The sequence below is a fragment of the Colius striatus genome, chromosome 4 (genome assembly GCF_028858725.1).
Source record: "Colius striatus isolate bColStr4 chromosome 4, bColStr4.1.hap1, whole genome shotgun sequence".
In the NCBI taxonomy this organism is placed as follows: Eukaryota; Metazoa; Chordata; class Aves; order Coliiformes; family Coliidae; genus Colius; species Colius striatus.
This window is the reverse complement of record NC_084762.1, coordinates 3,236,711-3,258,988: the sequence shown is the minus strand read 5'-3', so window position 1 is coordinate 3,258,988 and position 22,278 is coordinate 3,236,711. Positions and strand designations below refer to the sequence as shown.

General features: G+C 39.5%; 1 protein-coding gene across 1 annotated transcript in view; it reads left to right on the top strand.

The window, feature by feature from the left end:
• CDKAL1 (CDK5 regulatory subunit associated protein 1 like 1) overlaps window positions 1-22,278 on the top strand; it is a 335,233-nt gene that overhangs the window by 131,579 nt on the left and 181,376 nt on the right. The window contains exon 9 of the mRNA XM_061995176.1: window positions 4,625-4,728. Within this exon, the coding sequence (XP_061851160.1) occupies window positions 4,625-4,728 (104 nt within the window). The remainder of the gene's footprint in view (window positions 1-4,624; window positions 4,729-22,278) is intronic.

The following is a 22,278-nucleotide window of genomic DNA, read 5'->3' as shown; positions in this document are numbered from 1 at the left end:
CAAAGGTCTGTGGAAGAACAAAATTACAGTGCACTTGGTTCCCATTTTGCTGAGCATGGAGGAGGTTGCAGGGCTAGAAAAGAGCATCCCATAGTTGCATCCCACTTAGAGAACAATGTCTCACAGTCCTTTACACTGTGCAGTGTTTCTTGACAGGGTCGTGCTGATTTCAGCTGAAACTTTTTCGAGAGGCTTTTCCTTTTTCAGTTGGCATTGCACTTGCAGAGCATTTTCTGCAAGATTTGGCCACAAAGGTGAATTTGGGGAAGTCTTGGTTTTATCCCATAGAAAAACATCATGATGTTGAGTGCATCTGTGTAGCACGGCCCCCGTGGCTGCTGTCCAAGCACAATCTGAACAAACTGGGAGGCTGGAAACTGTTGCTGTAATAATGTGGCTAATTAGCCTTGATGAGAAATAACTTGCCAGTGTTTCAAAAGTATTTTAGATCCTCAGTCTTTTTAAACTGAAAACAACCTCCCATACCTTGAATTTTTGCAGGATGTTATCTCCCCTATCAGAGCTGAAAAGCTTTGTTGTTGAATGTGCAAGCTCGAAGCAAAAGAAGAGTTTCCTGAAAATAAGTCAAATGTATTTGGCATGGGTTTTCTTTCTCTAAACTACCTTTTTTTTTTCCCTGATCCATTGCAGCTGAGTGTGACAGAACTCAGAAATGTTGGTATTACAAAGAGCATTTGTAGAAGTAAAATGCTAAGAAACATTCGTGGTGTTTATAAATAGAGTGATATTTAACTATCAATATAGCATAAATGGTTTACAAAACTTTGTATCCTAAGGAGAAAAATACTTGTAGATTTACACTAGCTCTTGTTTAGGAAGTTGTGGCTAGTATCCACCTCCTTTTCCTCTGCTGGGAGTACATATTTATGGTATTGCTTTTACTCACTCAGACCTGCAAAGGGAATTTTCTCTTTCCTCACGCTACAGAGAGTTTTACTCAAAATTACACTTGAAACTGTACAAGTATCTCAAAGCCTAAATTTCTTCTGCAAACTGTATTTTGAAACAAGCAAAACATGTTCCCCTTTCAGGAAAACCCCAGTTTAATAACACAAAATACTCTTGAGCTGGAATTATTGAGGCTTGCTAAGGAAGTGTGGTATGTGCAGGGAGATGGCATGGGTGACTGATGAGCAGGCTTTCTATATCTACATGCATGTCACATCCCAATGACATTCAGGGCATTGCACTGCTGGCAGAGTGATTACCTTTAATACCTCAAACTTGATAAAATCTTGAATTTGTGTAACTATTCAGCTGTCACAAGGGCAGATATTAGTCTTTTGACTGAATTGTGATTAATGATATTTTACTTTATTCCTACACGTTTCTGGTTTGTGGTAAGACCACTTCAGGACTGGGATTTAGTTGAGTTGGGTTTTTTTCTTCTTCTGTTTGTTTTTTATCCCCATTTTGGTGTTTGGTTTTTTTGTTTTGTGGATTTGGTTTGTTTAGTGTTTGTTTGTTTTTTTTTTAACCAGTTCATTAGCTTAATACCAAGCAAGAATTTCCTGGATCATTCAGGAAATTAAGGGGGCAATGCCCACCCCCTTTCCTCCAACTCAACCACCTGCAGAGCAGCAGGGATCTGCTGCCATATGACCCTGTGACAGCTCTTCAGCTCTTCCATCTCGCTGGCAGATGTCTGCTCTTGGTTGGTGACATTAGATGTGAGTGACTGGCACGCTAATGGCACACCCCAGGCTGTAATTGAGCTGTTTGCTGATCCTTGAATGAAAGATGTTTTATACATTTCCTATCTGAGGGTGGAATCCTGTCTTCACTAAACTTAGGAGCACAAGAAACATTAAGAGGAACCAGGATTTTGCTCCTCATGTCTGTAGTCTCATTCTCATCTGCTGCTGAAATCCACTGATTAGTCCCACTGAAGGAAAGTCTTTATTTGCCTGCTGTGTCATAAGTATTCCTACTCATTATTAGTTCCATCTGTAAGGGGCAGCCTTTCATGTTAAGTATGTGTTTTATGGGGAATATTCCTGTCTTGAAAATGAAGAGTCTGCTTAATCCCATGCACAACATGAGCACACATTAGCTAAACAATGTGAAGACCATTGTTTCTTGTCTAGAACAAGATTTCAGGCACTTGACCAAAATGTTGGTGATGCTCAGTTTGGTAAAGTGTTCAGAAAGTTCTTTAATTAGCCACATGGTAGTAATTTATGTGTGGATAATATTTTACCTTGCTATGAAATAGTTCTGTGTCTTTGATACAGGGCTGATTAAGGGTGAATAATTTAAAGCAAAAGGTTAATAATTCAAAGGACTTTAATCAGTTTAGTATGTTGGAAAACCAGGACTTACTGAGTTTTTTTTCTTCTGGAACCATTACAAACTTTATCCAAAACACGTTGGTAATTACAACCACAGTAACCATTAGTAATTGTTTCTATAAATGCCTGTCATTTTTGGGGGCAAAAAAGCTTTGACCTGTATCAGTGCAAGCTAACATTTACAAACCAACTTTAAGTGCTTGAAGGTGGTGTCTAGTTTAACACAAAGAAGAACGCTTTTTTGCAACCACTAGCATGTTGGCTTCTTAGTCCCATAGATTTGAGCTTTAGCTGTGATAAAGCTGGTTTTTAAGAAGGGGTTTAGATACTGGGCTGCTTCAGATGATCCACTTGCTGGTGATTAATGCTTTGCAAGAGGCAGCACTCAGATTCTCGGAGTTCCCAACAGCCTTTTTCCACTTGATTGTCTGTGGTCTGAGTATGTGACAGCACGGACATATGAATAATTTGTTATGCTGGAAACTTGGAGCAGAGGCTGTCTTATGAGGGGAAAACACTGCTACAGATACTTCAGTATACTTACAGTTGGGTTAAAATGAGTATTTTCAAGGCTAAGTAATTCTCTAACCTGTGAAAAGTGGCTAGCTCAGCATATTTACAAGTATTTGAAATCTGCAGCCTGTTGTTGGTTAGCTGTAGCCCAAAAGATTTGCTTTTCTCTCAAGCCAGAGTTTCCAAATACAGTACAAATAGGATTTAGAGGTCTGGTCTTCTTTTCTTTGTTTGCTTTTAATAATTGGTCCTTTTCTATATGACATCACAGTCTGCCTTGTTTCAGTTTTAGGATATGATCTGTTTAATACACTGGATATTTGGAGAATAACTTCCCCTTCTTTCTTCATGCTTCTTGCTGCACACTTCCATTCCGTGTGACCAAGTTTATTGCAGTATATCCCACTATTAATACTGTTGCTTAACACCTAGTATTCTTACCATTTGATATTCCTTCTGCAGAGCTTCATACTCTCTTGATTTCAAATGCTACTCTTAAGCTTTTAGATCTCACACAATGAAAAGAGTTTTGATTTGCAGGAGGAGGAAGATGAGATACAGAGACATGATTTCACATCTGATGAGTAAGTTGTCTTTGGATAGGAATGACTCACTTGTTTGGAGCAGGTTATAAAGGTTCAGTTTTAGGTCTCTTTCTGTTTTTAATAGGCAATTGTATATTTTACTCAATGGCAACTTGTTTGATAGACATTTTTAGTTGTTAAAAGACAGTCACGTTGCTGTGGTTAGGCAGTATCATTGAGCATCCATTTTAGAACACTAAAATCTGCTGTTTGGGTCTGATAGGCAGAAACAATACACATAAATAAGATGATGCACGATTTACATCATCCAGTCTAACAGAGAGAATCACCAACTACCTAGATGTCCTCTGGCAGGCAGTAAGGTTCTGTTGGTGGAGGTCTGGGAGCCAAGGTTATGTGCAGGAGGGCACCTGAGAAAATGTTGTAGGCAGTGTTCTGCCTTGCTGATGCACTGCTTGTGCAGACCAGGTGTGACTAACATGAAGGAAAACCTTTTAGAGTTTGCAAAGCAGTCATTCCCTAGTCCTGGAGCTGCCAGAGATCGTAATGGAAGACAAGATATATCCCAAGTAGTAAACATCATCTTGTAGTCTTACACAGGATGACTTCATCAGAACCCTTGGGGTTATCTTTGCTTATTTCCTGATTGTTTTGACAGTTCTGTAGTAATACTCCCATAGTTAGAGCATTAGCCTTGCCTGGCTCCCAAATGCTTTATATTGTAAAGCTGTGGCTTTTTTATTGTGAAAATGGACAGTGTTTAGAACATTCTAATAACAGTGAATAAGAGAAGCATTTCTCTTTATTTTAGGGGTTTTCTGATGGGAGGAGATTTAGAGTTTTAAATGCTTTCATGTATACAAAACTGTAGGGGAATATCAGCTTTAAAAAGAGGGAAAGGGGAAAAAAGTGCTGCAGCAAACTCCTCTTAGTGTTCTGCTTGTTACATTCCTGGCTCTTCCAGGATCCAAAGGCTAATCCAAGAAAACATGATGAATGGTAGTTTTTGTTTGTTTTGCTCTTTCCATCCTTCTACTTTGAATTAGTCTGCCTTTACTACATGGTCAGGTAAATCAAAAGCATTCACACAGCACTTTTCAAACTACTTTATTGACTTGAAACCAGAATACTGCTATTTTCTGGTCATAGATGTAAAATCTCTTTTTTCCCCCCCAGATTTACTTAATACAGCTCTGCACATACATACACTTTTTTTTCTTGCTAGAAACTGAGTATTTTTGTTTTTCTCAACAGGTGTCTCAATGCATGTACCTACTGCAAAACTAAGCATGCCAGAGGAGATCTAGCAAGCTACCCAATTGAAGAACTAGTGGACAGAGCCAAACAGTCTTTTCAAGGTAAGGAGTTTTATCCTTGACAGGAAAAGTCAACCTCTGTGAAGTCTACCAGCTCTGATTTTCACGCTTAATGGTCCCGATACCATCTGGCTCAGTTATGGTATCAATGTTCTTAGTAGTCAGAGCTGTTAGAAAGCAGTGCTTTCATTCTGTGTTGCCCTACTATTTACAAAACATTAGTCCTACCAGAAGGAGTATTTAATTTTGATTTTAGTCTTGTTCAAATGAAGTTCCCTGCTAGAGAGGCTGGTTTTGTTGTGATGATGGGGAAACTGTAATATTTGGTCATTTCATTCTGTCTCTGATTTCTTAAAGGAGAAGGCAGTGGAGTTTCTTTTTGCCCAACAATAAAAGTAAATTTCATGTCCCCTTCTAGGATCCTTAAAACCCTGTCAAAGATACATTGTGCTTTCTGTTAATGGATTTCCTGGAGGAGTTCTGGGATGTTTGAGAGCCGTACAAAGCTGCTCAGCTTTTCAGTTCCATAGGATATTTGTATTGTCATATGGATCCAATCAAAGAAGTTTTTCCTGCAGTAGGATACTCTGTGCCTATCTGCCAAAACCTCTTGCACGTCTGGTAGTTATGATGGCTTCGTTATACCTTAATATTTGTTCTAAACATTTCAGAAACACAGATTTCCAAATGATGCCAGGGTTCATTTTAGATACAGTCTGTGTCAAGGCACAGGTGTTGTTTTTCGTTTGAAGGATTAAATATGTATTTAAAAACTACCAAGGTAATTGAGGTGAATCATCTGCTTCTGACTTCAGTATCAAATGCTTTGAATCTAGAGGAGAGCAATAGCTGCAACGTGTGATCTCACATCCTCTGTGCGTGTACAAGCAGTACTTGAAGTGGGTTTCACTTGCGGCTCTGAGTGTTGCAGCCATTCTTGTAAGAAATAGGTCTCCAATGATTCAACATGTCTTTAAATCCATCCTTATTTGGGGATCCATAATGAACCTTATTTAGGTCAATGATGAAATTCTGGCTCTTCCCATCAGTAGTGTGCAAGGAAGACTAGTTCTGCTAATCAAAGCCTATGCTCACAAGCCCTAAGTTATATATTATCCATGAAGAAAGTTTTCACTTCAGGTTGTAAATGCCTTTTTTTTTGCTTTTGTTAAAAGCCAAACTCTCTTTGCTTCTGTGAAGCTTATCTGTAATTGCCACCACAATTCTCCTGTTGCTTAGTTTTGTACAATTAATGCTGTTGTTGCTCTGAATTACATTGCTGTTCAATAGACAGGAATCTGGTCACGTCTCAGATCTCGTGTTTTATTGGGACAAGTTGCTAAAACCTGTATGCATATTATGAAATGGTCAGTAACTGAAAGGCAGGACATCAACTTATTATTCTGGTGGAAAAACAGTGCAGGAAACATGTTCCAGAGAGCCCAAAGTTTTCAGTAGTACAAGATGGATGATTTTGAAATGGGAAGTAGCCTCTGTGCAGGAGAATAGCTGCCATTTCATGGTCACAGTTATTAGTAGGCAGCAGTTACCAGACACAAGTAAGTGCTCAGTGATAGCATGACACACAGGTAGCAAAGGAACACTATGTTCTTTTGCTTTCATCCAGGTGTAAGTACTTTTATATTGAGTACCATGAGAATGGTGTTATTCTGATAACACCATAGAGCTGCTGAAATGTTCCAAAGAAACTTTGAACAATTCAGCAAGGGAGTGTGACGAAGAGAAGGGATGGATAATACAGTCAGGATTGTGGTCTTATTGAACTGTTCAAATTTTACTTAGATTTACTGCATGTATGGGAAGAAAACAAAAAAAACCCCAGTCCTTGCTGTCCTGATAACAGCTGTATTTACATGCCAGAAAGTCCACAGTCAATTGACATGAAGATATATTTATGTGATATAACAAGAGAGGAAACTGGAGTTTGATTTGTTTGTGCAGACAATAAATGTGAAATTTTGGGAAGGATTTTTGAGCTTCAAGTATTGTACATTTGGATTGAAAAATTCAGTAATTCAATTCATCTGTTGTACTGCAGCCTTTATTATAACTATTGACTCTTTCAAAATAACTTGATTTCTAATGGAAAAAACCTGCCCTTAAGCTATTGTTTCGAAATGTCTTGAAGAAATGCTATGGTGTGGCTCTCAGCAGGCATCTCCAGGGAGTTCTGTTCTTATTTGGCCTCACGCTAGCACCTTTGTCAGAGGACATGAGGAAAGAAGCAAGTGCAGAGTTGTAAAATGGCAGGCTTTGCCTCCAGATTTCACATGCTTAGAAACAGGCCTGAGATAATCAGAGACTCAGTTTGCAGCTTATGGAGATTTTATTAGTGTTTGCATCAGTGAAAGACTGGAGCCTTTCAAAGTCACCATGAAACTTCTCATCTAATTAACTGACCCACAATCTCTTCAACAATCACTTCAGTTTCTTCAGAAGATGCGTTGCTGAAGCTCTAGTGCAAACAGAGAGAGGCACAGATGTGTGATGAAATGTTTTTCCTCTTTGGAATGGTTCTTAGGAGAGCTGAGGTATGTCACAGGAACAGCAGCAGAACAGTATGTGACGATTTTGTACAAGTCACGTGAGACAAGAGAGCCTGTTGTCGTTTGGAGTGGTTGGTTTGTCTGTATGTATTTCCATGCACAACTTGATAGACCCCAAAAGTGAGATGTTTCATTTGTGGGACATACTGAAAATGAATTAGAAGAGCTGCACTTAACACTTTTTTTACAAGTCCTTAAATCTTATCACATTAAAAAAAAGCTAAAATGCTTTATTTGGGTGATCATACTTTGATAGGGTTGCAGCTGACATGGAGAGACAGCATTTCTTGTTGTCAGAACAAGCTTTAGTGTTGTGATCAGACACTCTTCAGTTTTCCTTCAGTCACTTCTTGTACTTCAGTCTTTAGGCATGGGGTCTCCACTCAGCTACGAGCCATTTCAAGTAGTTACTGGACCAGCCCCGGACTGCAAGTGATGTGGTACATAATAGTATGATATCTGTGTGACAGCAGCTGTAAGGTGGTTTTCACTCTCTTTTGTGTTTGTCTCCAAGATGGTTTCTGAAGATTTTTTGAAACTCTTGGTCTTTTTAGTTAATATTTATCTCTGTGACTTGATTCAGCTGCTGGTGTTTGAGGTTTGCATGCTTTGTGTAGGTGAGTAGGTATTTATTCAAGTGTATTTTAGAGTCCAAACCTTTATCTTTTTGGTTAGTTTTATAAAAACCAAGATTTAAGGTTTTCTGCTGAGAGTGGTAACTGGGTAACAGCAGATATATAACTTATATGTTCAATTTATTTGTAGAAGCATAAACTAGATATAAATCAACTGATTAAGAAGAGATGGTTGAAGTCATAGAATCACAGAATCTCAAGGGCTGGAAGGGACCTGGAAAGCTCATCCAGTGCAACCCTCCTGCCAGAGCAGCAGCACCTAGAGCAGGGCACACAGGGACTCATCCAGCTGGGTTGGGATGTCTCCAGAGAAGGAGCCTCCACAGCCCATCTGGGCAGCCCCTGCCAGTGCTCCCTCGCACTCAGCCTGTATCTTGTGTTCTTCCAGCCTCTGAAGGAAAGTGTTTTTCTTGGTTTTGGGTTGTTTTTTTTAATTGTAATATCCTACATGCAATATGAAGTGCACACAGCATTGCAGGTTTCTAGTACATGCTGCATGCTTCCATAATGCATTGGACTAAGTATTCAGTTTATTGGAATGGAGTTTATTTGTATGGATTTGTCTCCTGCCTGACCTCCATAATAGGTCTGAAGAAATGACTGACATCAGCTTCAGTAATTGTCAAAATTGCTTGAACAGAATAACCTGTTTGAGAGAAATAGCAGACTATTGAGATTTTGTGCTTCTTTAACTTCAATGTTGTTTTTCTGCTGAATTTCAACTTTTAGTAAGTAGTTATATTCTTTTTCTTTACATGCACAGGCTTGTCAAATCCCATTAAATAGCAGACTTCTGTAAGACAGCCACTAGAAGAAAAAGTATTGAGAAATACAGTAAAGTAGCCTTTGTTTGGAGAACAGATGTCTACTGTAAGATTGTTTATGCAAAGAGGTTTTCTAGTACTGATAGTACAGCACTTTCTTTGTGTCATCAATTTAGTGGTATGGGGCTTTTTTTTTTTGCTGTATCATGTTCAATGGTGTGTTTTAGGGAAGTGCATTGGCAGCTCTGAGAGAGCTCTTTTCTTTCCTTCCCAAAGCTACTTGATGTGTAATAATGTGGTTTAATTTAGTGTCTGAAGTTGAAGGCTGGGGGAGCTGCTCTGGGTGAAGAGTGTTCCAGGGAGACAAGAATGTTGAGCTTTGGCTGCTGTGGGGAGTGATGTCCTGGATAGACTTGAAATTGATTTCTTTTTAAAAAGACAGATAATAGATTGCTACCTGGTGATTTGTGAACCCAATGTATTGTGAGGACTTTCTGGGCCAAGTTAGATGATCTTTCAAGGTCCCTTCCAACCTTTAAGGTTCTGTGATTGATATTACAAACAACTTCTGCTGGTTCAGCAAATCAAGTTAGAAACAGAAGTAGTTTTGTGGAATTATCTGTTATATTTCATTCTGCTTTAGAATGGAAATCTGCAGCATGTAAGAGTACAAAATTACACTTCTTTAGCACTGCATGCCTGTTGCAGATGGCAGGGAATGTACTGCTATTAAAATATACAGTGTGTAATTACTCCTAGATTAGCTTATTTTCTGGTAGCAACCAGGGAGCTCAAATGAAAGTCAATTCCTGTTGGGAAACACTGTTCTCGTATCCTCAAGCTATGTGGAACAATTGCTACTGGATGAATGATTGCAGTGGCAAAATATCATTTATTTTGACTCCATTATTTGTGTGATGGTTCCCTGGCATGCATGGTGTTGAATTCTGAGCAACGCTTCTGTGTAGGAACTCTGAGGCAAAATGGAGCCTCCCAAAGCAGAGGAGCTCTCTGAGTGAAGATTCTGAGTCTTGACTTTCATTAGTCGTCTTCAGCAATTATGCCTAATGCTGTAGATTTTGAAGTGTTGAGAGATTAAAGTAGGTTGATGTTAAATGTTTCTCTCTCTGCTAGTACTATTGTAAACAGATGTTTATGCTTGGGAAGGACTGGTTTTATTTAATGTGTCTGGTTTCCAGAGGTCTTCGGATCACTGAGGGCTTTGCTAAGGATCTTTGGTTCTAGCAGCTGTGATGAAGCGCTGTCAAGGCATCCTGCTTTATTAATTGGTAACTGGTTTTCTTCCTGCACAAATACCTCTCTGTGTGTTTTCAGAGCAGCTGCCAGTCATGAGAGGACAAATACAAATATTAAGTATCAGCAATGTTTTTAGTTTCCCACTAGTTGGCAAAGACAAGACTAATTTAGGTCTTGGGCTGCATCTTCCCTGGATGGGTTTGGCCTTTGAACGTGCTGAGATGGCATCACTCAGATGGAGACCTAGCTTGTGTGCTCAGGGTCCTTCTAGAGGCAAAACTAAGACCATAGTGAGAGCAGTTGTTGTATATGCAGATCTCACCTTGATGTGAGAGAAACACCTACTGGGAGACTGGTCACAGACCCGGGAGGGAGTAAGCTGCCTTCAACACAGCCTTCGTTCATGATGTGAAGCATGTCCCACAGGAAAGCTTCCTTAACTAATCTTAATTCCTCACACACTCATATTTTAGCCCTCCTAGTGTCACTGTTCTGTCAAGTAAATGTCTCTGTTACACCCACACCAACGTTTTTTCTTCTGTAGCTGAGTAACATTATCAGAAGACAAGAATCTTCTCCTGCTGGTTTGTCCTAAGTTTTATTCCATGATTTCTGCAACAATCCTGAAAGAAAGCAAACTCTCCTTCCATATTAGCCATGTGATGAAGAGACTTTGCTGAGAAACCTGTTGGATAACAACTTCAATAGAAAGATTGTGTTGGTATTACCCATTGATGTCAGAGAACTGAGTTTCCACTGCTCACAGAAACTCGAGTCTTGACAATGTGCAAACTGATCCGTGGATTTGTGGCCGTTGGTTAGTTTCTGTTGGAGTTACACCTGAAAATGCTGGGAAACTCACTGAAATGAAGTCTGCACTGTATGATTCAAGCATATAGTCAAAGCCTGTGGTAAGGATGGATTGGGGTGTACTTTGTTTAGCAAGACAGGGAAAGAAAAACTCATCATTATATGTATAATTTTAAATACCAAATAAAACTAACCTATATCCTCTTAGTGGCAAATAGCTGATGAAGTAGCTGGATGTGTCTTCTTGAAGTCTTGTTTTGTGTGTTTATTAATACAGTCGTCTTGTGGAAAGATTGGGAAATCTGCTTTGTGTAGAACACAAATGTTTGCTTGGTGCTTCTCAGAATAAAAGCATTTGTTTCCTTTTGCACTGGATTAAATATTTAGATGGACTTGAATGTTTTAGTTGGTTTTAGGACTACCTCTTGGCTTTCAAAATATAGATCAACACTGAAACCAAACAAAACACTGGAGAGTGGAATGATTGGAGGTTTTTTTGAAAGGGAGTGGTTTACACTGAAACATTTCACTTTCATTTCAGGTGAAATATTTCACTATCTTTTAAATAGTGTTATTTTCCTTAAAAAAAAAAACCCTTTCCTTTTGAAAGTTTGATGCTGGTTCCCCCAGAAGCTGTAAGCTAAACTTCAGCAAGTGTCTGTTGCTCTTCAGCAAAAACAACTTTAGAAGAGCAATTATTGTTTGTATTGACCAGTCATTATCCAAGGCATCATAACAAAAAGTTGCATAGAAGCTGAAGAAAGTGTGCCTCAAGGCACTTTTTGTCATGCTTTGTAGCAAAAAGGAAGCAAAGCTAAAGGCAGATTTTACCTATAGAATAATGGAATGCTTTGGGTTGGTATGAACCTTAAATGTCATCTCATTGCAGCCCTCCCTGCCATGGGCAGAGGCACCGTTCACTAGCACAGACTGGTCCAAGTGCCATCCAACCATCCCTTGAACACTGCCAGGGATGGGGCAGCCACAGCCTTTCTATGCCAATGCATCAGCACTCTCACAGGGAAGAGCTTCTTCCCCATGTCCAATCTAAATCTCTCCTCTTTCAGTTTAGAGCCCTTTCCCCTTGTCTTATCACTTGTAAGAAATCCCTCTGCAGCTTTCTGTAAATGCAGACCATATCTTAGCCCTTTTTTTCCTCCACTTTAGCCAGACTAAAGAAAGCTTGAGAGTGAAAAAGCAAATGATAATACACTTTAAACACCTCCAAAAGGGGTTGCAAAAGCCAAACGGAATTTGTAAGGTGAATGTAATGAAGAAACACAAAACTCAGGTGCTGCTTGGCTGTTTCTTGAGGTCTCCCATACTGAAGTCACAGTCTCCATTACCTGTTAAAAACCTCAGAAGGCAAAACCCCCCATATTCAACATCTGATATAAAATATGTTGCTGCAGCATATATTGGCTTCTACTTGCTCTTTTAGCAGCAAGAGTATGGGTATGCGGTCCATGCCCATTAGAACTGGTTTTAAACTGTACTGTGGAATGCTTTTCTGTTGGAATAGACTCATTCTCATGGTGCTGGAGTTTTGACAGGAATACATTGACTTCAACAACAAAGGTTTGTAGGAAGAGCTGAATGTGTTGTACTTAGCACTGTGTAACGAAATGCTTGCATCTTGCAAAATGCTTTTGTCTTTCTTCACTTATAGAATCAACATTTTCCAATGCATAGATTGAAACACACATAAGACAGGAAAATCATATATGGAAATCTCTTCTAACAAACACTCTTTACCCTTAAAAAACCCAAACTCTGTCCCATTTTTCAAATCCTTTCCAACTGATTTTTCTTTATGAGAGTAGAATTTTCTGTATCACAGATGATCGTGTTTCATACCCAGCTTTGCTATAAATAGCATTTCCTTGTGTTATTGTGTTGGGGTTTTTTAATGTCAGAGGGAAGGAGGAGAATGGTGACAGTGTTTTTCTATGATGAACCTCCTCACTCAGCCTTTTCACTGACTTCTAGGAAAAAACAGACTTTATTCTAATGTTGTCCCTGAAGTACAATTTGAAGCTGCATTCCAGGGAGCTTGAGCTGCTCTATTTAAGACACTTTGATAAACAACTTCTCTTTGTTTTTCTGTGCTTTTTGGCTATAGCTAAAGAGCTAGATTGTTGTTGTTGTTATTAAGTGTATTAAAATTCTTTCTGTATTGTCTTTTGTGTCACATGAGTGTTTTTTGTTTTTCCTGCTGGCTTTGCTAGTGCATGGAATACTTAGGCCAAGATAAATATTTTGGTACCAACCTGTTATTTCTTGGGGTTGTATGGGATAGCACAATGAATTAGGGTTTTTTTTTGTGGCCCCATGTAATCTTTTCTAATGATCTTTAAAAAAAAAGAGTGATAATTACCTTCCATCAGCAATGATTAGAAGCAGGCAGTGTCTTCAGGTATGTCAGAGATGCTGTGTAACAGATATTTAAGCACACATATCCAACATTATACAGCAAAGAGATATTTTAAAGGGTAAAAAGTGGTCTTTTCAGTAGGAAACTGTGATACTGTAGATGTTTTCAAGCTTCATTTGAGAGAGAAAATTACAAGTTGAGTGAACTTCCCTCTTGAGTCAGAAACTAGCCATTGTGGTTTTTGTATGTGCATCAAGTTTGCCAATGTATTAAAGCTGCTTCTCTTGTCTTCAGCAAGTCTTGTTCAGCATAAAAAGCTCCATTGCGTTATTTTGAATTTGACTTGATAAAAGCAGTGGCAGTTGCCTTAAATTCCTGGTGTCTAGCTTTTTTTGCTCATTGCTCTCTCCAGCTTCCTGAGGAGGGGGAGAGGAAAGGGAGATGCTGCTCACTTCTCCCTGGGATCCAGCACCAGGACATGTGGGAAAGGTATAAAGCTGCATCAGGGGAGGTTTGGACTTGACTTTAGGAAACATTTCTTTACCAGGAGAGTGATCCAACACTGGAACAAGCCTGCCAGAGAGGTGTTTGGTACTCCATGCCAGTTGGTGCTGAAGAGGCATTTGGACAATATCTTAATAACAGGCTTTAACTTTTGGTCAGGCAGCTGGACTCAAGGGTTACTTTAGGTCCTTTCCAGCTCAACTCTTCTGTTGTAGCTTACTGCATTATGAAATTAAGCAGTAGAACACCCAAGCAGAAATCTGTGCTAGTTCCTTTTACATGTGGCAAAACATTTCTCTTATTGCAATTTTTAGGCAAGTTTGGCTCAAGACAATGTCATGTCTATTCCATGGGATGACCAAAGGTGTTCCTCCTCCTGTCCTCTCTAGAATTTCTCAAACCAACGTTATGGCTGTGCATTTCCCCTCATATTTAGACATTTTCACAGGAATCCAACTTCCATTTACACCTTCTTTGACATTTCTCTTTTGTGTTTGCTCATTAGCCCTGCGAGATTACTGCTTTTATGTTCTTGTTTGCTACCTGGTGACTGAGCTTCCCATTCCATATATTCCTGCACTTAGCTTTTGTGAAGAGATAATCTCCTCTATTGGTTTCATTTTGAAATGAAACCAATTTGCTTATTGCTGAAACATATCTATCTGTTTCTTATGCCACTCCTTCTATAATTGCATTTATATTTTATTGCAGAGTAACTGCAGAAATCATTGTTTTATGCATGTTTTTCTTGACTAGATGATCTCTAGAGGTCCTTTCCAACCCCTAACTGTTCTGTGACTCTCTGGTTCTATGTCTTTTGTTCTCACTTGATCTTTTGCAGTTAGAGTTCAAGTCTCCTTCTGCAGTGGCCAGACGTGAGCTGACTTTGATGTAAAACCCACGTAGCCATTGTGCATTTGTGGTGTGTGATATATGTAGGCAGCTTGCTGCTGTCAGAATGCTTCAAACCTCTTGCATACGACAGGTGATAGACTCTTGCAGAATAGACTTGGTGTTTCCAAGACCCGTTGCCAAAGGCTGACGACTCTGCCACGAGCTTGCAGTATGTTTGGTGTTGTCATCAAAACAGGAAACATACTGATCATCTCCGTGCCCTGTGGCCACAAAGGAGTCTGAGATTCACAACATGCCACTGTTTTTCACAGAACTGCACAGAATTGACAGAAGTTGTTAGTATTTTCATTAAGGGATGTAAGATCATGGTGTCTTCTAATTTTACAGCGGGCAAGAGCTTTCAGTAATTTAAACTTGCTTCCATTTCCTTCTAACTCCATCAAACTTCAATCAATAATTCCAGTCAAAGTCATCTAATGAGTTGCAGGAATGATGTTGGAGAAAAGATGTTATTCAAGACAAGTTTAGAAGCTAAGAGAAACCTTTCTGATTGGAGGCCTTCATGCCTCAGTGTAGCACTTTTTGAGGGCTTGTTGGGTTGGGGTTTTTTTTGTATGTGCTTAATTCACATGAATTTTATGTCAGTAGATTTTGACTATTAGATTTTTGTAGGCACACTCCATACTTTGAGGTTGATTTCATGCATTATAGGTTTTTTTCCCCTTATTTCCAGGTCTACTGTGATAGTAGGCACCAGAAATGAGGAAGGGGAACTTCTTTTTGTTCCATGTCTTAATACCTTTTGCTGGTGTTGGTAGTGGTTTTAGTCCAGTCAATCTGTTTAATTGTCCGTGTTGTACCCTTATATAACAAACATGCAATAACAGTGAATTTGCCAAAAAAAATCACATCTGTGCCACATTTAGGACACAATCAGATGCGATTTTGCAAGTGTGCAGCATGGTGTGCTAAACTCTAACTGGACCCTCTCCTTGCAAAGCAAACTGCTCAGGCACTGTGTACTCTGTGTGTCATCAGGATTCTCCTGTTTAAGTACTGTGTATCTTTTTCAAAGAGAGGTGGCCCCAAAGAGCTTATAAATTATGACGTAAACAACTGAAGAGAAATACAGTAGAATAATGCATGACTGTGTGCAGGGTAATAAGCAGTTGGTCACTGTATTTACTACCAAGACATCGTCCATGGTCTTGTGTGGGCTGGCAGGGGAGAGATTGTTACTTAGGAAAGACTGGAAGCAAGACAGTTCAGTAACAAGGAGTGGTCATTGATCTGGGGAGGAGCTCTCCCCTTAACATTTGCAAGACTTCATTTTCCCCCTGAGAATGCTGATCAGGAGTTGTAGGTTGTACGTGCTGTCTTATGTTCTGAAAGTAATAATTTCTTCTTCATGGGGATTGTTGTAAGAAGTTTGAATAGGTTTAAATGGATTCCTTGGATGCTTTGGGATGTTGTTTCATGTCATGACCGTCTGTTTCAACACATAAAGCCCATTACTGCTGTAACATGAAATAAAAAGCATATTTTCAGGAGAATCCAGACAATTACTGGTTTAGGATGCTGTCTGCTCTGTACATTGTTGTCAGAGGTACGTAGGCACTGTCCAGAGGATAACTTACCAGATGGATTGACACTGTTGCCAAAATTTCTCATAGCATGACCAGATCACCTTTGTGTGTCCATCAACCCTTAGTCTACTGAGGTTGCTTTTTTATGAAGTGTTTCTGACTGTGCAGGGCTTGACTATAAAATGTATGTGAATGCTTATTTTGCCTGCCTGACTCCTACAGACAAGACGACTCCGCTCATCTCTTAGTTTTGGCAGTTTAAAGAACCAGAGAAGTTTGTTTAACAAAGGTGATATTCTCTTCTCTTCTATCAGGAAAAAAAGCAGCAAGGTTTGGTCACATTTGCTCTGCATAATTCAGTCATCTCCTTCCTTTTTACCTCATCCCACACAAGGTTTCAGGGCATTAAGTGAAACTAGCAATGGCGTATTAGAATAGGATTCTTAATCTCATAATATGGTTGAAGCTGAGAAACTCCCTAGAATAGGACAAAGGGAAAGTTTGCACATTTGAAAGAGAAGAATCCATTTTCTTTAAATAGGAACAAGCCTTACAGGGTGAGCTGCAATTTGCTGAATACTCAACAAGTATGTTCTGCTGCCTGTATTAAATGTCCTTTGGGAGAGGACATTAGGCTAAACTGACTAGTGGTCTTAGTCATGGCTATTCTTAAGCTGTATTTCAACAAATAACTGATTTTCCTCCCTTTTCCTTTACCTAAAGTGCTTATTATCCTTGTAGTATTGTGCTCTACCAGCTTTTGTAATGAGGACTCACCTTCCCTGTTTAGGTTGCGTGTTGCAGCGTTGATACTCCTGTTACAACATTGTGCAATGCCACTGTGACTCAGATCCTTTTCATCTCTGTATTTAATGCCACTCTAAGATTGAAACTTTTAAAATACACTTAATAGGAAACTAAGAGCTGAGCTGAACCACTCCAAGTTGACTTCATTCTGAAGTTCTGTAGAAGTGATTAAATGAAAAAGGTGCAGTTCACAAAAGCAGGAGACTTCAGCATCAAACAACTCGACTCACTGCATATGTCAAGTGTAAACAATCTCTATGTTATAGAAAGGAATTGTTTAATCATTCATGCTGTATTCACTGGAATCATAATGAGAGCAAAACTCTGGGTGGAGATGAGCCCAGTTGTGATAGTGAGAAAATGCTGGAAGAGTACTAGTTGTATCTTACAAAATAGTTGAAGTCCAGGCTTGGTCCCAGAGATTTGGTTAGCTGTTGTCTTCTTCTTCCCTTCCCTTGAATATTTCCCACTAGAGTAAGACAGAAGCATGAAATTTCAGGTATTTTGAAGACATAAAACTTCAGTGACTGTGATTGCTCGTGAAACAGCAATTCAGGAACTAGGTAGAAGAAAAAAACCCATTTGCGTTGCCCTGACGTTATTCACAGTATTTAACATAAAGTCAGACTGGTCAACGTTTGGTTTTGAACAAAATGCATTATTTGGCTTTTAGCAGCCTTCAGAGGAAAGCTAGTTACATTGTATAGAGCCATTAGTGGCTGTTGTCATTGGCCAAGGCATGGCTGCAGCTTTTCTTGTCGTGTAATTTTGCCGTTAAAGCGTTACAGAAGTGAGGATTTAGGTATAATTCATACAAGCACATTTTAGAGAGCTCTGTGGCCCCTCTATTTGAAATCCAAAGCAAACAGGTCTTGAAAATGTGTGTTTTAAGACTTGTCTGCGTTTTTCTAAGTTCAGACATTAAAGAGAGAGATGGCTTTTCTAGCCAGTTTGGTGTATGTGGAAATAGATTAGGAGGAGTCGTGTCAAATGAAGCAGGAAAATTGTTTCTGCAATGTCGCCCCATGAAAATAAGAGCTGCGATTTGTACAGATATGTGGGACTCCTGATGTGCACACCAGGGTGTCTTGATAGCTTAAATATATGCTGTGTGCATTGTGGTAAAATACTGAAATCTGAAATTCAAATATTGCACATGGGCTGGGCTTAAGAGCTGTCAGTGAGGCTTTGGGATGCTCCAGGACCTTTCGGAAGATACCTCGTTCACCTGTGAAGAACAATGGTTTCTGCTTTAATTTAGGGTAATTAAATTAGGGTATTCGTGTCCTGTTTGTGGTTTGTTTTCATCTATGGGCCCAATGCCTCAAAGAAAAAAGGAAAAATAAGGCTCTTGTTCCTAGTTTATTTGTAAACCAGGTCAGCTACCCTTGATTAGCTCTCAGCTGGAGCATAATTTAAATCCTGAGAGATTGAACCCAAACAGCAGACTTAGGTCAGCCAAAAGATATATAGAGAAAAAGAAAAGCTATTTCCAGTTCACGAGCAGTACAACAGTGCTGAATAAATCTGCAACTGTTAATGAATAGCTATTTCAAATATTTACAGGAGGCAAAAGAAAAGAAGATTGGCATCCAAGGCAGCTGTGCCCAGGGAGAGCTATTAAAAATAAACATGATAAATGATGTTCAAGTGCTCGTATAGCTGTCAAATATCAGAGGTACTCAGAAGTGGAAAGTGTTTATACTCCCTGGCCATACTGCTAGGCATTCTGCTCTGGGATATTTTCCTCTCAAAGTTTTCACAGAACTAACATTTAGCAGATCAAAAGAGGGAGAGGATCTAATGTGAAACAATTGAACATTGAACTTTCCGCTGCAGTAAGATACACAAAAGCTTCTTTGCTCTGTAGGCAAAAATCAAGTTGGTTTGTACATTCAGGTATTTCCATGCTTGAGCTAAAGGCTTCAGTTTTGATTCTTAAATGAGGAATATGTGATCAGAGTTTATGCTCATAGAAATAAGTGATAGGTTTTGTTATGACTCTTTCAGTCTTCTGTATTAGTGGATGACAGTGATGAAGGTTTATGATGGTTGCATCGATTTTTGTATGAGCTTTGAAAAGTTGTATATCCATCGTGAACTCTGAACTTCATGAACATGTGTACACACAAGATTTCATTTTCAGGCTCTCAGTTTACTACTTTTCATTTCTGTTGAATGTTTGTCAAGTGACTGCAAAGTTTTTAGCAGAGAAACTTTGTTTCTGTACTTCACAGTGAAGCCCATTTCTCAGATACAGCCATACTAGTGAATCCCCTCCAAAATACAAACACAAATTGATGCTTTATACACCAGAGGTACACCAAGTGCAAAGGATATGAGAAAGATGCTGTTGTTTATAGGATGCTATAGCAGAAACTGTGTGCTGCTTGTACATGGATATTGCTTTCTTCCCCCTTGCATTTCTTTCCCCCTTCTTTGAAAAATGATTTAGGAAAAAATGATGCTAAAATACTAATCCAGCTTGTCTCAGAAATAAGTTCATAGCCTGTGTTTGAGGGGTAAACAAATGTGGAGTACATGTCGTGAGCTTGTTTTCAGTGGAAGACTGCAGGAGACCTCTGCATTACGATTACATGGATCGCTGTCTTGCTGGTGCATAAACTCCGGTCCTTTAGCACTGAAATTCCTGTGAAGTGGATATATGCTCAGCTGCTTGAATTTGTCATGGAGTACAGCCTAAATAACGTCAGGTTTATATCTGGTGTCTTGAGCTTTTAAAGTAATTCTTTAGTGAAGTGTGTGCTGATGTCACAAGGAAGAAAAAAAGTGGAAAGTGTCTGTTTCCTTAACCTGTGCACATCTTTGCTGTTAGGAAGATGGCTTAGTGCTTTCCTCAGAAAGGGGAATTTTAGCAAAATGTACCAGACTGAACTGGTGGTGAGGTATGGAAAAGATGGGATCTCCCCAAGCCTGAAGAAACTCAAATATTTACTTCTGTGTGTTTCCAGTTCATCTTTCCATGCAACCGCAGTCGTTCCCTTTCAATATACCACTGCATAACAGCCTAGGTTCCCAAAATGACCAAAGGAGCAGCAGATTCCGTACTGGTTTCCTTAGTATGGAGCTTTGTATGTCACTGGGCATTGATGTGGAAGTTAAAGCAATATTAGATATCATCCAGAGCACTTATGTAAAAGTAATGATCATCATTCTGCCCCAGATCTCCTGCTAAGTGTGAAGAGGGAAAAGATACTCTCCATTGTTTTACCATTGCCCAGGACTGTTGCTTTTTCCTCCTGTGTAAAGATGCTGGTACCTGTGTTTGCTCGCTTTTCCCAGGCTGCAGCAATTGTAGTGTATCCTGAGCAGAGGCAGAGAAGCTAATAAAACATGAGTTTCTCTGCTGCCCTTTCAAAAATGAGTGAGGAATAGTAGCTGGATGGACCTGGAGATACAGGGAGACGGAACTTCAACTACTCAGCTTCCACTGCTAGCTGGAAAGTTCTTTGCAAACAGAAGGATAGAAATTTTCTCTTTGAGGTTTAATCAACCAGATTGTCAGTGTTTACTTATCCATGAGAGGTTGAATAAGGAGCAGTAAGCAAATGGGGTTTTTTCTTTCTAGTGCTTTACTAGAGCACAGTATTCTTTTTTTGAAGATGGATGATATACAAGAAACAAATGATGTTTTATTTAAGTGCAGTACTTGGTGCTTTAAATATTCCAACTAGTAAAACTGTCATAAAAGAAACAACATTTTTTTACAATTCTAATAATTCTGTGGCAAAAAAATCCCTTCACAGCAAATACTCAGATTCAAGTTCTATAAGGATTTGAAGGTTGCTTGGGTTATGATAAGCTGCAGTAGCTTTCATTTTAACTTACGTTTGAGGGTACTTAGGCATAGAATAGGGATAAAGTTAAGGTTTTTGAGACATGGATAACTTTAAAGGTAACAGGGATTTTGTTTGGACATAGTAAAGTTAGAGCTGTGAAGCTTAGCTTTTCTTTCTCAGCTCCTCCCTTCCTTTACAGAGAACTGCAAATCTTGCTTTGTAAAGACTTGTGCTCATTTCTTACATGTATTTGAATGTATTTTTTGGGTATTTAATTATTTTAATGTGCATCTTGGGCTTGCATATTCTCCTGAAATTAATTGTTTCATTTCTCCAGCTGTTCCTAAATAGCCATTGTGCTGATGGAGCACTTGCCTCAGTATGTCCTTGATAAAATTAATGAAAGCATCTGTAGAAGCAGCGATGGCAGCTGCAGTGCCTTATGGAAGCCAACTTCTGCTTAACATTCTGATAAAAGAAATAGTTTTGTACTTGTGCTGGAAGCTAATGCTTGGCTGGCTTTACTTCCAGCATAAAAAGAGTTGCACCTGCCACGGCTAGACCAAGCGCTGAGGCTTTGCTGATTACATGTTCTTGTTAGTGTCATTGTTATGGGTAAAATGGGAGTGATGTCATCCTTATCAAACCCTGCTGGCACCCTACAGAGTGACAAATAATTTGCCCACTGCTGTTTATCAGCATGGGTCTTGTTTTAGAAGTGACGAGAGTGCTGAATTTTCACAGTTGAATGCGGTACAGCCGCCGAGGTGTATGAAAATGCGATGGATTGATACTTGTAATCAGTGTGCATAGTGATGGTTAAGGTGTAATGAAACATAAGTGCACATTTAGGGTAATTATATTGCTACCAGGTGGGGCCCTGGGGCTTTGCATGTATGGAAACCGCTTGAGGTGGCGGGTGTGCAGGAAGAAGTACTGCAGCACCATCTGCTTTTTTTTCCTCATTTCCTCATTAATTCCTCTGTCCTCCAAGCCTGGTCTGCCCTGAATTTGAGCAGCACTTGGACTGTTCAGTATCCCTTCTCCTTTGAGTAGGGGATAGCCCCAAATGCTGGAGTGGATGGGATGCAAAACAGCAGCTCTTGTGAGTAGAATATATTAGCGCTCCCTTTGAGAGCTCTCCGAGACGTATGTTGCATACTTCTCTTTAATCTTCTCTCCAAATGACATACAGCAAAATCTGCTCTTGTTATATTTGAAGGCAATAGCTAAAGTTTAAGGTTTTCTGCATGTATTGGGTGCATATAGTTAAATGGATAATGAAAAATATTGAGTTCCTCCACACAGGCATCTGCGTTTTTCTGTTTACTTCAGTGGAAGTGTGTAAGCCTTAAGCTACTTGCATTGCTTCTAAGTCAGTCATGGGAGTAAAGGGTTGGTAGCTGAAAACACTGCAGGTATCTTTTGCTCCTTGGATTCACTGTGCAGTCTCAGAAATGAGAACTGCACGTTGTCCTTCATTGATGGCAATTGCAATGGGAAAGGGGAATGTGCATTTTTCAAGGGTATGAAGGGAATAGGAGCCCAGTGCCCCCAGGGACCCTGCTTACACAAGCACACCAAATGTCTGGTACGTGGTGGAGATACAGTTTGGCTGCACATCTCACACAGA